At 33.4% G+C, this 13,607-nt stretch overlaps 1 protein-coding gene across 1 annotated transcript in view; it reads left to right on the top strand.

The window, feature by feature from the left end:
- The window catches only part of NCAM2 (neural cell adhesion molecule 2), a 263,078-nt gene that overhangs the window by 156,472 nt on the left and 92,999 nt on the right, over nt 1–13,607 (top strand). The window contains exon 11 of the mRNA XM_031959261.1: nt 8,489–8,585. Within this exon, the coding sequence (XP_031815121.1) occupies nt 8,489–8,585 (97 nt within the window). The remainder of the gene's footprint in view (nt 1–8,488; nt 8,586–13,607) is intronic.

Here is a 13,607-nt window from a genome sequence, read left to right as displayed (position 1 = left end):
AAAATGCTATTGATCCACATTCAGTTCCCACAGCCCTCTCTCTGGGTGTAGATGGCTTTCTTCATCACAAGATCATTGGAACTGGTCTGAATCATCTCATTGTTGAAAAGAGCCATGATTGTCAAAATTGATCATAGTATAATCTTGTTGTTGCTGTATATAATGATCTCCTGGTTCTGCTCATTTCACTTAGCATCATTTTATGTAACACTCTCCAGGCCTTTCTGAAATCATCCTGCTGATCGTTTCTTATAGAACAATAATTGAATATGTGTTTTGATCTTCTTTGTCATCACAGTAATTTTCTATGGTCAGAAATTTTTGTCTGCTCATTTTCTTAGCCTATTACTCAGCTTGATAAAGTAGGGTTCTGTTTCCAGACTCAATGTCCCAAGCTGTTTTCAGCTTCTAAGTACCTAACCACAAGCCCTCATTTCTGCCCTGGAACTGTTAGGAGTGCCCCTGCCCCACTGTGCATGCTAAAGCAACAATCCTGCTTTGCCAACACCTGGGCCAGGGCTGTGCTCCCATATCCAGTGCTGGGATTGCCCGGTAGGCTCTCACTCTGGTTCCACAGACCTTTTCTGATGACCTTCCAAATTGTCTTTAGCATCTCTGGGCTGAGAGATCTGGAAACCATCAGTGCTGAGATTGATTCAGAGATCCCAGAACTGATCCTACTGTACTGGCCTGGTCAGGCTGGGACCGGACCACTGGCGCTTCCTGCACTGGGACTGCGTCCTGGTTCCACAGCCCTTTTCTGCTGACTTGCTAAATTGTCATCTCCTAGAAAATGTTTCGCTATGTCTTTTTGGGTGTTCTGATGATCTAAAAATTGTTTTGAGTCATTATTTAAAGGAATTTGGAGTGGTTTGGGGAAGTAGCTGCACCAGTTCCTGCCTTTACTCCAACATCTTGGCTCTTCCTCCTGTTGTTCTACTTTATTAATGTGCTAAAATGAATCAATCAATAAAAGAGCCAGTTTCTAAAAGAAGACTTTCAACATCTTATTTAGTGTTCTTGATTTCATCGTGAAGTAAAATGGGCCTAGGCCATGTTCTGTAACAAATGAAAAGTTCTTTAAAAGTAGCTTAGAATTAAGTAAACTTGTTGCATTAAAAAACAAATGTGAATAGAATACTATTTGCCACTTTAGATAGACTTTTTCCATTTTAGCATGGAAATTAAGAAATAATATCATCTCCTACTTTAATATATGTAAAATTCTTCCATTTGGGGAGCTATGTGTCTGTGTGTCTTTTGTTATTTTAATGAAAAAGGAAAAGTAGTGACAGAACCTGTTAGGAAGTTATTCCAGTAGTTCAGTCAGTGGAAAATTAATAATTGCTTCATTCATAAGTAGGGTTGGGATGGAATAGAAATGAGAGATATTTAAGAAGACTGTTGAAGTAACATTGACAGAATTTTATAATTTGGAAGTCAGAAGGGAGGGAAAGAGAAGAATCAAAGATAATCTCAAGTTCTCAAACTTGGAAATGGATATACATAGACAAAAATATAACAAGTCTCTTTTGTCAAGAAGTAACCTTCAAATTAAAATTAAATTCAAAAATATAATTAATTTGGTCATAGACCTGTTGATTTTGAAATGCCAGTAATATATACAGGTAGAAATGACTTATAGGTGATTACAGAAGTGTGCTTGGAACTCAGAAGAAATATTGAAGAAAAATAGATCAATTCTTTCAATAATTATATTGTTCTACCTTCTTAATATTCCAAATTCTGTCTAAATTTTGCCAACTATGATTGATATTTCATGTCAGTTTTGCAAACAGTTTACAAATCTTGAATACAGTTTGCCCAATTGGATATTAAATAAGAAGAGGTTTCAAATGGAGATATCCCTACTATTAGATAAATTATAGCAATCAATATTGTTAATATAATTCTTGAATAGCATATCTATTTTGAAATTTTTCTACAAAATTGATATTTACTAACATTGGCTTTATAAACATCTCTCTAAACTATTAAATTGTTATCAGCCTTTTCATCTAAATCTCTATTAAGCTAATCTTCTATAACCCAGTTTCTTAAACTATAATGGACAACTCCATATGGGGGTTTCATAACTGAATATAGGGGTCAGGAGGTTATGATTTATTATCAGTAAATGTTTGATTTCTAAAATTACTTTATATACCTATATACCTGGGGTCACATAAAAATTTCTAAAGTAAAAAAGGGTCATGAATGGGAAAAATTTAAGAAGGACAGCAGTAGTTATCGGATTTTTGTTCTCTGTATACCTTTATACTATCAAAAATTATTGAGGATCTGTCCAAAGAGTTTTTGTTTTTATGAGTTATATTTATAGATATTTGTCATATTAGAAATTAAAAACTAATTTTGAATTTGTAAATTCTCTGAAAAGCTTTCAGAGATCTCTAGGGTTTTCTGGGCCACATTTTGAGAACCATTGGTCTAGAGTAGATGATTTCTGGGTAGATAATAAATAAATCTGTGTAATAATAAACTATGTTATAAAGTTGTATCATGATACCTAACAACCATATAATAAATGAGAATGACCTCTATGATATATTTGTAAAGCATTTATTTCTTGATACTTGTACTTTCAAAAAATTAAAAGTACAAGTAATTATAAGTAAAATATGTTCAAATAATTAGTACTTGTATTCTTTCCATTTACTTTGTCATAGTGACTGTTATTAAACACAAAATATTTGATAAACACAATAATAATAATAATCATTAAAAAGTAGGAATAATTAAAGTACCACATCACTCAAAAACTTGAGTGCTCCTCTTTCACCAATGTGTGGCACATTTATAGAAATCCAGCAGAAATACATGAGAGACAAAAGAAAGAAAGCTACCTTTCTATAAAGTACAACAGTCCCTATATAATCTTTTCATAATTCACAATTATTGGGTTCATAATTTATCATTAACATACTTTAAAACTCAAAACAGTCAAATGTAAATGAGCTGATGGACCACAGTGTTCTACAACCGTCATTACTTTAGTTATTGTTCTGCTTTCAAAAAAGGGCTCTCAGATATCTGAAGAATGGTTCTCAATCTGGTTCTCAGAATAATCTTTGTCTTTCCTCGAAATTTTCTCTGAAAGACTGTTTCTGAGTTGATTTTTATCAGTTCTCCTTACACAAATGTTCCTTTTCTACCCCTCTTAGCAACCAAGCTGTTCACATATGAAAGGGGCCAAGCCTTACATAAGAAATCATTCTGCCAGCCTCAGGGGTTTGGAAATACTAATGATTGATTAACTATAATAATTAATAGACAGTTAGGTGGCCCAGAATATAAGTGCTAGATTTAGAGACTGGAAGACCTGAGTTCAAATGTTGCCTCAGACACTTACTGAACTCTATGTGATTCCACACAAGTTAATGAACCTTTCTAAGCCTTTCTCCTCCATAAGTAGAAATATTCATTGTAACTTACTCACAGAGTTTTTGAGATAACATATAAAGAGATTAAATGAGATAAGATCTATAAGTACTTCTCAAACTCAAAGTATTATATAAAAGATAACTTTTCTTTTCATTAATTTGTCACTGCATTTCCTTACTTTTAAAATAAGTTATTTATTTTAGCATTCTGTCATCATAAGAACCTTGAAAAATTTTATTAAACACTTTCCTACTTTGTTATTTTTAGAATTGAACATACAAAAATTTCAACATACTTGAACAATTTTTGTGTCATTTACAACAAATGTTAGCCATTTGAAGCCCACAATTTGATGATCTGCTAATTAATAGCTATCTCAAATATAATTAACATATTCTTTTTTCTTTTTAAAATTAACATAAACTTTGAAACTGACCTTTTAGTTAATATTATCTCTTTATTAGTCACATATTTTTGCTTTTTCTTTAAATTAGAGTTGAAGTTAACAGTAATCTGATGCAAACACACTTTCTTAATGATAGCTATGGAAATTGAAATTAAACCCATTTCTACTGGCAATTATTTCCCTTGAAATGATCCTTCAAAATTGTGTGTTTTAAGACTAAAATTTGAGCACTAAGGCATAACAGCCTATAAGGTTAATTATGCATTTCAAATTAATTTTGAATGTATTTCAAATAATTTTAACCCCTTCTTTATCTAGAGTAGCAATAAAATCATAGAAATTAAGCTCAAATTCAATTTTAAAAACTGGTCTTAAATATCAAGAGAGTTATAAAATCAATCAATAAGCATTTATTAAGATCATAAATTTTGAACTGTAAGAGCCCTCACAAACTGTCTTGTCCAACTGAGACCCAGAAAGAATTTGCCCGAGGTCACATAGGTCTTAAAAGGCAAAGTCAGGGTTTGAATTGAGGAACAAGGTTAGTACTCTTTCCTCTGTGCCAGAGATTTTAAGGACTGCTAAACATGCCAATGATTCCTGTTTATGGTATACTAAGAAATTTTACAGGGGGAGTTTTTAAAATGAAATAGTTTTTCTTCCCAACCCTGTGGTTTAGAGGTAATACCATAAAAAAGTAAGGTTAATTAAAATCTTGTTGAATCCTTCCTAAATTTTTATCAAGTCTCTTATAAAGGTAGTAAATATAGAGTAAAAATTAAAAAATAACTATCACATAACACATTAAGTTATATTCCATAGATCAGTTATATCCTCAAAGGCTTACTGGTATATTCTTTATGTTGTAAAATACTTTATGATTTTTTTTCTATATAATTGAGGACAACAAATAATGTCACAAGCATTTATTTTAGTAAGATAGATAAGCTTCAGCTGCCCTGTTTATTCATGATCTCATATAGGTATCTACTAATGCAATATATGGTTCAATTCCCTACCTATACTCCAAGATTCATGTACATACATACATATATACACACACATATAAATGTGTACACACACTTGTGTACATATAAGCATTTACATATATACATATGAGAGGGAACTACATATGGATATATGTGCATATGTGGATATATACATATATGTGTTTAAACTTATACAGATAAGAGGCAACTAATGATGCAGTGTGTAGAACACTGGGTCAGGAATCAGGAAGAAGTGAATTCAAATAAAGTCTCAGACACTAGCTATGTGATTTGAGCAAATAATTTGTTTTCTCCATTTTCTCAAATGTGAAATGGATATAATAAATATCAATTATCTCCCAGAGTTCTTATTGTAATGCTGGAGAAACTGAGGCAAGATAGAGATTAGAGAGTTTTTTAATATTTTATTTGGGTTTCTGAGAGGGAGAGATAGTCTGGAGGCAGAACAGAATCCATTCTGCCTCCATGGCTGAATTGGACTTTTGTCTCAAAGAATCCAGCAGCAAATGTGAGATTCTAATGATTTTTATATGTGGCTCCAAGATCAGGGGAGACAAAAGCAAGGGGTGGAGTCCGAGCATTGGTAAGCTTGGGAATGTCCAGGCAGGGACCATCAATTCAGTTCTGACAGGTTGGGGGTAGAACCATAAATTCTGATAATTTGGGAGGGCTTAGGATCCAGGATATCTGAACTCTCCCTTATCTGGAATTAAACATTTACAGTTTATGATGCTAGGGTAGCCAGCCCTAAATTATATCAGTCCTAATGATTAGGAAGGGGGATTGAGGCAGAACAATTCAAGTTTCCTTGAGGTAAAACAATTAGGGAAACTAAGGCAGGACAGTAAAAGGAAATTGTGGCACAACATTATGAGAATCAAATGAGATAATATTTGCAAAAAGCTGTGTAGCACAGTGCCTGACATGTATATTAATAATATTTAAATTCCTTTTCTCTTCTCCATGCTTTCACCTCATGCCCCTGTTATTTTTAGCTGGAGAGCACAGAGATCTTTCAGCTAAGGAAATGGCCATTGGTCAAGAATCAGAAGAAACTTCTTGCTTTTGATTCTCTTAAAGCCTCAACTCTGGGATTGTTTGTCTCCATCTCCAGGCAAGAGATGAGAGAAGGTTTGCATAGATTTACAACCTGGAGAATTTGTAGACAATTATAGTAAAAGCAGTTTACCTGGGCAGGTTCACTACCTTACTTAAGGAGCTGGGGTATATAATTCTATAGATCAGGCCTAGAGAATGTCATTATTATCACTGAAATTGAAGAAAAGCTTTTATTTAACCTGATTTCCTATAAAATCATCCACCAATTCCCAGTTTCTTATAGGGCCTTATTCCAAAAAGGTAAATTTTCTCTCTATGGCTCATTGCCTTTACCTATAATTACTCTAGGAAATTTTCTAATATACTTAAGAATCTAGTTGATATCTAAAATACTATAGTAAGCAATGTTGTAATACTATATATTAATTATATTTACATATATTACATATAATACATTGTAATGTATAATATACAATGTATTCTATATTAAGCTATATTATATCCAAATAATGGGGGAAGAAAGTATCCTCAGCTCCGTTACGGCTAAAAGCTAACACAATAATAACGGCTAACATATATATAGCACATACTGTGTGCCAAGCATGTATCAAGGACTTTCACAATTATTATCTTATTTGATCCTCACAACAACCCTGGGGTACTACAGATCCTCAAAGTGCTAAGAAATGCTAGAGTTAATGCCAGATATGGTACTTTTAATAAAGGGCCCAGCCCCTCCTGACTTCTCCACTAGACTGACCCCATTATTATACCCACTTTATCTCATATCTTCATTTATTCCTTTCTACTTGCTCTTTCCCTGTTTCCTATTCCCATGTATCCTCCATACTTAACAAACCTTCATTTGATCCTACCATCCCCACTAGCTATCATTCCATAGATAAGTCTTGTATCTAGCTGTTTACATGCTATTTTTCCATTAGGATACAATCTTCTTGAGGGCAAAGACTGGTTTGTTTTGTTTTTGCCTTTCTTTGCATCCCCAGCACTTATCCGATGTCTGACACATAGTTAACAAATCTTTCCTTTTTTTTTTTAATGGTGCATCTACTTCTTTCAGAAGGGACCTGAAATTTGAGATTGATTCCAGAATAAGACTGACATACTGGTAAATTTTACCTTTTCCACAGGGCTACACATAATCTCTGACACATACATAATGTTTCCCTGTGGTTTAGAATTCCCCTGGAAACTAAATATTATTAGAGCTACTGAGCAAGCAGTTCCATTTCCTTGTCCAAATATATGCACTGGATTTTCTTTCCAAGGAACCTTTTTGCAATAATTAAAATCTTGGAAACATCTAAGCTTGTCTTAACATGTCTGCTTCTTCCATGTGCTTTTGGAGGAAATGACTCAGCGCTACATCTGCTATTATTTTTTTAAGCTAGAGAAATCCATTATCATATTTCTAGTATCCAACCTGTGCTCAGAAAAAAAAAAAGCAGAGGTGGCCAGCAACCTGAAGTCCAGAAATTCTTCCCTTAGGGCTTCTGGACAAATGCAACTCATCTTGTTCTTAAACTACAAATCACCCTTAACTGCTCCCTGAGGAAAGAAACTACTTAAGAGCAGACTGTCTCCTCCTTCCCAATCCATAAACTCCAAATCCACAAATGCATAATCCACATAACTGCTTCAGTTTCTCTCCCCAAAGGGGAAAGGAAATAAGAGAGACAGAAGAAGAAAGAGGGAGAGGAAAAAAAAGAGATAAAATGAGAGTAAGAGGGAGTGAGTTGTTGTTTCAGTCTATGAAGGAGAGACTGCTTTTTAGGTTGGCCAAATTCCATTTTGCCACTAGACAGGAAGCAATGTCTCCCTCTTCTCTAAAATCCAAACACTCTCACTTGTGGAAGGTTTTAAAAATATTTTTTTTGTTTTTTTTGTTTTTTGTTTTTTTTTTTCCCAGGCAGTTGGAGTTAAATGACTTGTCTTTAAATGTTTCCAAGCAGTTTCCTTCCCAGGAATTTCTTCATATTAATGTGGATCATCCTTCTTAGAAAAAAAAATTTCTAATAAAATAAAATTTTATTCTAAATATTCTGTTATTAGTTATTCCCACCAAGCTTATGGATGAATACAAGGAAGAACTGCTGATTGACTTTAAAATATTACTTATCCTGAATTAGATATGGATAGAACATGCTTTCAAAATCTCTCTCTTTCTTTCTCTCTCTCTCTCTTTTTCTTCCTCTTTCTCTCTCTCTCTTCTTCTTCTTTCCCCTCTTCCTCTTCTTCCCTTTTTCCCCTCTTCCCCTTTTCCCCTCTCCTATCTTCTTCCTCACCCCTCTTTGACCTTTCGTCTTCTTCCCTTCTGCTCTTCTCCTTTTCCCTCTCTACCCCCCTCTTCCTATTTCCTTTTCCCCCTCCCTCTCCCTTTCCATCTCCTCCTTCTCTCTCTCCCCCTTTTCCTCTCTTTCCCCCTCTCCCCTCTTCTTCCCTCCTTCTACCTTTCCTTCTCCTCTCCCTCCCTCTCTTACTGTCTCTGTCTCTGTCTCTCTCCCTTTCTCTCTATCCCTCTTTCCCTATCTGTTTCTGACTCTTTCTCTGTCTTTCTATCTCTCTCCCTCTGTCTGTCTCTCTCATTAAGATTGCACCTACATCTGACAATGACTTTGGACGGTATAATTGCACTGCCACAAATCGAATTGGAACAAGATTTCAGGAATATATTCTTGCTTTGGCTGGTAAGTACAATGTTTATATTTTATACAATGCTATACATTTCCAAATAAATAATTTTAAAGATTATTTTTGTCTATTTGTGATAATGTAATTATCCTTATTTTTAAGTTTTTTTATATGTTAATATCAGATCTTATGAGACAAATACTTTAAATATACAGAAAATTTAATAGAATTATTAAATAATTATTTATTTTAATAGTTATAATAAATATTTAATATTTTAAATGTTGTACTACATTCTTCTGTAAATACCACTTTTTAATCTTTATAAATCTTATTTTTATTGTATAGATATTTCATTTGTTTTTAGAAACAACTGTTTAATTTACAAAAATTTAGTTATTTTTTAAAGAAAGATGTGCAAATTTTGTCTTTAACTTTTGAAAACCAAAAACTAAAATATATATATGAAAATTCATTATTATCATATGTCTAGATATTTATAAATATAAATTTATTAAGTGTCTGAATATTTCTGTTAGCTTCTTTGAAACATCTCAGACTTTTCTTTAATATTTGGCACTAATTATTGCCAGAAAATCAAACAGAACAATGTTTTAAATTTGAAACTCAGATACAAGTACCCCTGATCCTATTACCTCCTGTATCCTTCATGACCTTCATTCACTATATCTTAAGCACATTCATTTTCCCCAACCATGGCACAGATTCCTTAAACCAAAAACTGATAAAATCCACTGTTAATGACAATTAATTTTTCTTCTCTGAATTCCCTCCTAAAAAAGACATAAATTATTAATCATATGACATCACAGTAGTGAAAATGGACATTTACATAAGCATTTTTTTTTTTTTTTTGGAGAGAGTGTGTGAGGCAGTGAGGGTTAAATGACTTGCCCAGGATCATATAATTAGTAAGAGTTCAGTGTCTTAGACTGGATTTGAACTCAGATTCTCCTATCTCCAGGGCTAGTGCTCTATCCATGCAGAATCTAACTTAACTAGATGCCCTAACTTAAGAATTCAAGTCAACTAATATAAACAATAAAGGTATCTAGCATCCATTCCTAAAATTGCTGCCACTTCTCTAGTGTGATTATTGTAAGCATTAGTCAACTTTAAATTAAATATTCTAGAGAGATTATCAGTCTTGTTCTTGCACAGGTCTTATAAAGGGGTAACATTTACAAATGGTCCCACCAAATCACCTTCCTTGACCTAGTAGGATGGACAGCCTTCATCAAAAGTTAGACATACTGAAACTGCTCACTGTTTTATTATCTATTATGTTACTAAAGCATAGAATGTGAACTACACTGTCCATTCAGCTCACTCAGCCCAATGACATGGAGACAAACCACAGAATAAATTCACTAAAATCCCTTGTTTTTCAGCTGACTCTCTGCTGCTTAGACTTGCATCTTCAAGATTCTCCAGATTCTACCACCATTTTTTCCCTGTCTCTACCAACCCAATTTTCAAAATCTCCTATGCTTAGAGCTCTATCTATATTGGAGTCTTGTAAATAATTTTAGTGCCCCCTTCCAATAAATATGGATCTCTCAGTGTTTCAAAGCATTGTTAGGAACAAGACAGTTCCTAACAATAGGAGAAGTCCTATTCTACAACTGTAGAACTAATTCTAAGGGTCAAAGAGTAATCATAATCTACTGCCCATTTGATATTTAATTAGCAGCTAATTCACTCCAATTTTTTATTCTGTCTTACTTGATTCTAAATTCTAAATTGTTTTACTTTTCTCACAGCATTCCCCCATCCATTGAGAAGATAAAAAATACAAAATCCATTACATTATGTCATGCAAAACAAATTTTTCTATTAGCCACATCCTTTTAAAAAAAATAGAAAGAAAGAAAGAAAAAGAAAAAACTTTGAGTCCATCAGTTCTTTATCTGAAAGTGGATAGCATTTTCCATCATAAGTCTTTTGGAACTTTGATGAGTCCTAGGGCATTGTATTTATCACAGTTACTATGTCTTTCAAAGTTGATTATTTTTACAATATTGCAATTTTATGTTCACTTCCCAGATTTTTCTAAAACCATCTTCTTCATCATTTCAACACAATACTGTTGAATCATTCATATGTATTAGAATGTATTCCTCCATTCTTCACTTGATGAACACTCCTTCATATGTTGTTCTTGTTCAGTTTTTCAATCATGTCTGACTTTTCTTGACACCATATGGGGTTTTCTTGGCAAAGATACTAGAGATTTGCCATTTCCTTCTCTGGCTCATTTTACATATAAACAAACTGAGCTAAACAGAGTTAAGTGACTTACCCAGGGTCACACAGATAGTAAGTGTCTAAAGCCAGATTTGAACTCCGGAAGATGAGTCCTCTTGATTCTGGGCCCCGTGCTCTATCCGTTATCCTAACTGCCCTCCCTTAATCTACCTACTTTTTTATTCTTTATTTTCCCTTAACCTCTTTCCTTTCTTTTTCTTTATTGAATGAAATATGTTCCTATATCCAGCTTGTTGTATATGTATTCTTTCATCTTTTGACAAATTTAGATGAGAATGAGTTTCAAGTATTCCTACTCCATCTCCCACTCCCTCTTCCTTCTTGTATAAACTTTTGTTTGAATACTTCATTTCTGTGAGGTTTTCATATATATTAATTTTATGTATATTATACATATGTTAAATATGTCACTTACACATATATAATATAAAATATACACACACTCCACACATAAGAATACAGTTTGATCTTGTTTAGTCTCTTATGAGTGTTTGCTAAAATTACCTTTTAAGTTTCTCTTGTCTTTTATATTTGTATGTCAGATTTCTATTCAGTTCTAGTCTTTTCATCAGGAAAGCTTAGAAATCCTCTCTTTCAATAAATCTCTTTTTATCCCCAGCATATTAAAACTCAGTTTTTCTAAGTAAATTTCTCTTGGTTGTAAGCCTATATTATTTTCCTCTGAAATATACTTGAAGCTCTTCTTTCTGGTGAGTGCAAAATTATGTGTGACCTTGACTGTGGCTTTTTAGTACTTTATTCTCTTTGTTTACATTTTTTTTCTTTAACCTGAATTTTGTATATAATGTTCCTGGGAATATTTAGTTTTGAATTTCTTTTAGGAAGTGACTGGTGGATTTTTTCAATTTCTATTTTGCCTTTTGGGTCTAAGGAGAAATTTCTTTGATGATTTTTTGAAATATGAAGACTAGGCTATTTTGTTGTTGTTCATGGCTTCAAGTCGTCCAATGAGGTTTCATGGAGTCATCAATTTCTATTTGGTCATATTTTAATATTTCTTGAAGTCACTATCTTTAATTTGGCCAACTCTGATTATTAGTGAGGTATTTTCTTTGGTTAGATTTTGTTCTTTTTGTTTCAAGTTGTTATTTCTCTTTTTGTATCTTTCTTCCATAGCTCTAGTTTCTTTTCCTATATGTTCTTCTGCCACTTTTATTTAGTTCTTAAAGCCATTTTTAGCTCTTCTCCTAACTCTTGTGTTAATTCTTCTAAGAATTCTGTTTGGACATGAATACAAACTATAATTTTTTTTTGAGACTTTACTCATAGATATCTACATGTCTTTCTCTTCTTGGTTTGTGTTTTGGGCTTCTCTGTCACCATAATATCTCTGGTGGGATTCTTTTGTTTGTTCATTTTTCAAACCTATTTTTTTTTTTTACTACAGATATGTTTGCACCAGGCTCTGTACTCTTTTTAGCAGGGAATATCTACCCTAAGTTTTGGTCCTCTTACTTCCTTTTACTTCTTTCACATTTCAGGTTTTATTCCTTTTAGCTCAGTGCTCCCAAATTTATATGATTCAGGGTGAAATCTGCTACATGTTCCTAATCCATGTTTTGGTCTGAACAAGACCCCTTTACCTTGTTCTTGTTTCAGTAGACTACTGCTGAACCCAGCCTGTATTTGCCTAATGGGAGGATCTACAGGTTCATACCTCCCTTTGGTATAAGACTCCTGCTTATTCTGTTGTAGACTTTAGCCTGGTCTAGAGTCTAGATCTAAGACTCTTCTCTTGTTTATAGAGTCACACAGCTCCATTTGCTTCCAAACTTACTCCTTGTTTACTATACAGCTAAGATCTGTTAGGAGCCACTTCTTTCTTCTTCCCCTAGATATAGACTTCCACCTCCCCCCAAACCTATTCCTCAGTCCTACCTAGAACTAGGTTGGAAACAAACCTGCTAGACAGCATTCATTTCTGTACTCTGAGCTAGTTCAGGGATCCTTTTGGGTTTACTTCTTGTCTCAAATCTCTTTCAGTACTTGAATGCTAGAATGCTCAATATGCTGCGTTCTTCTGGCTACACACAATTCCCAAAGTCTACAGACCTATCTCTTTTTCTCTCCCTAAGCCAACCTGGACTGGAAAAATGATTTATTGTGATTATTCTTGGATTCCTCAATTAGAATTCAATTTGGTATGTTTTCTAGATCTTTGAATGTACTTCTTCCTGCTACTCTGCCGTCTTGACTCCATCCTGCCAAAGGTTCTTTCAGAAAATATAGAAGCAGAGATATTTGAGTGATACATTGTAGTGTATTATATATACTTGATAATGCCATTGTATATACTAAAAGGCGTCAACAGTGATGGGAATTATGTAGACATGAAAAGTCATTCAACTTCCATCTAAGGAATATTCTATTCACAAGATTCAATTCCAGGTCTGTAATAGCAAGGACTATAAAATTAATAAGTAAGAGTGCTTGAAAAAGGATGCTCCAGGGTAGTGGATGTTTATTTAATATTCTTAGGGTTTCAGCATAAATCATTGCTGTTTAAAACATTCTTTAGCATCCATAGTGTATCTATGACTTCATCAATTCAGTTGATTCTGTGTTTCATGTTGCAAACCTTATCTTATTATCCTGTGAGATCCTTTTCTTACACTAAATCAGGATTTCTCTAAAAGAAAAAATTCACCTGTAAGTCCAGGTTTGGAAAGCAAGAAAATCATATGTTAATAATTATAATAAAATAAATGTTGTTTTAGGTTGTAGGAGACTTGTAGTCTTTTATTTTTCAATTACTTTTCTAATTAGTC

The sequence above is a fragment of the Sarcophilus harrisii genome, chromosome 3 (assembly GCF_902635505.1).
Source record: "Sarcophilus harrisii chromosome 3, mSarHar1.11, whole genome shotgun sequence".
Classification (NCBI taxonomy): domain Eukaryota; kingdom Metazoa; phylum Chordata; class Mammalia; order Dasyuromorphia; family Dasyuridae; genus Sarcophilus; species Sarcophilus harrisii.
Note: the sequence above shows the minus strand (reverse complement) of the source record. Positions and strands in the feature narration are given on the sequence as shown.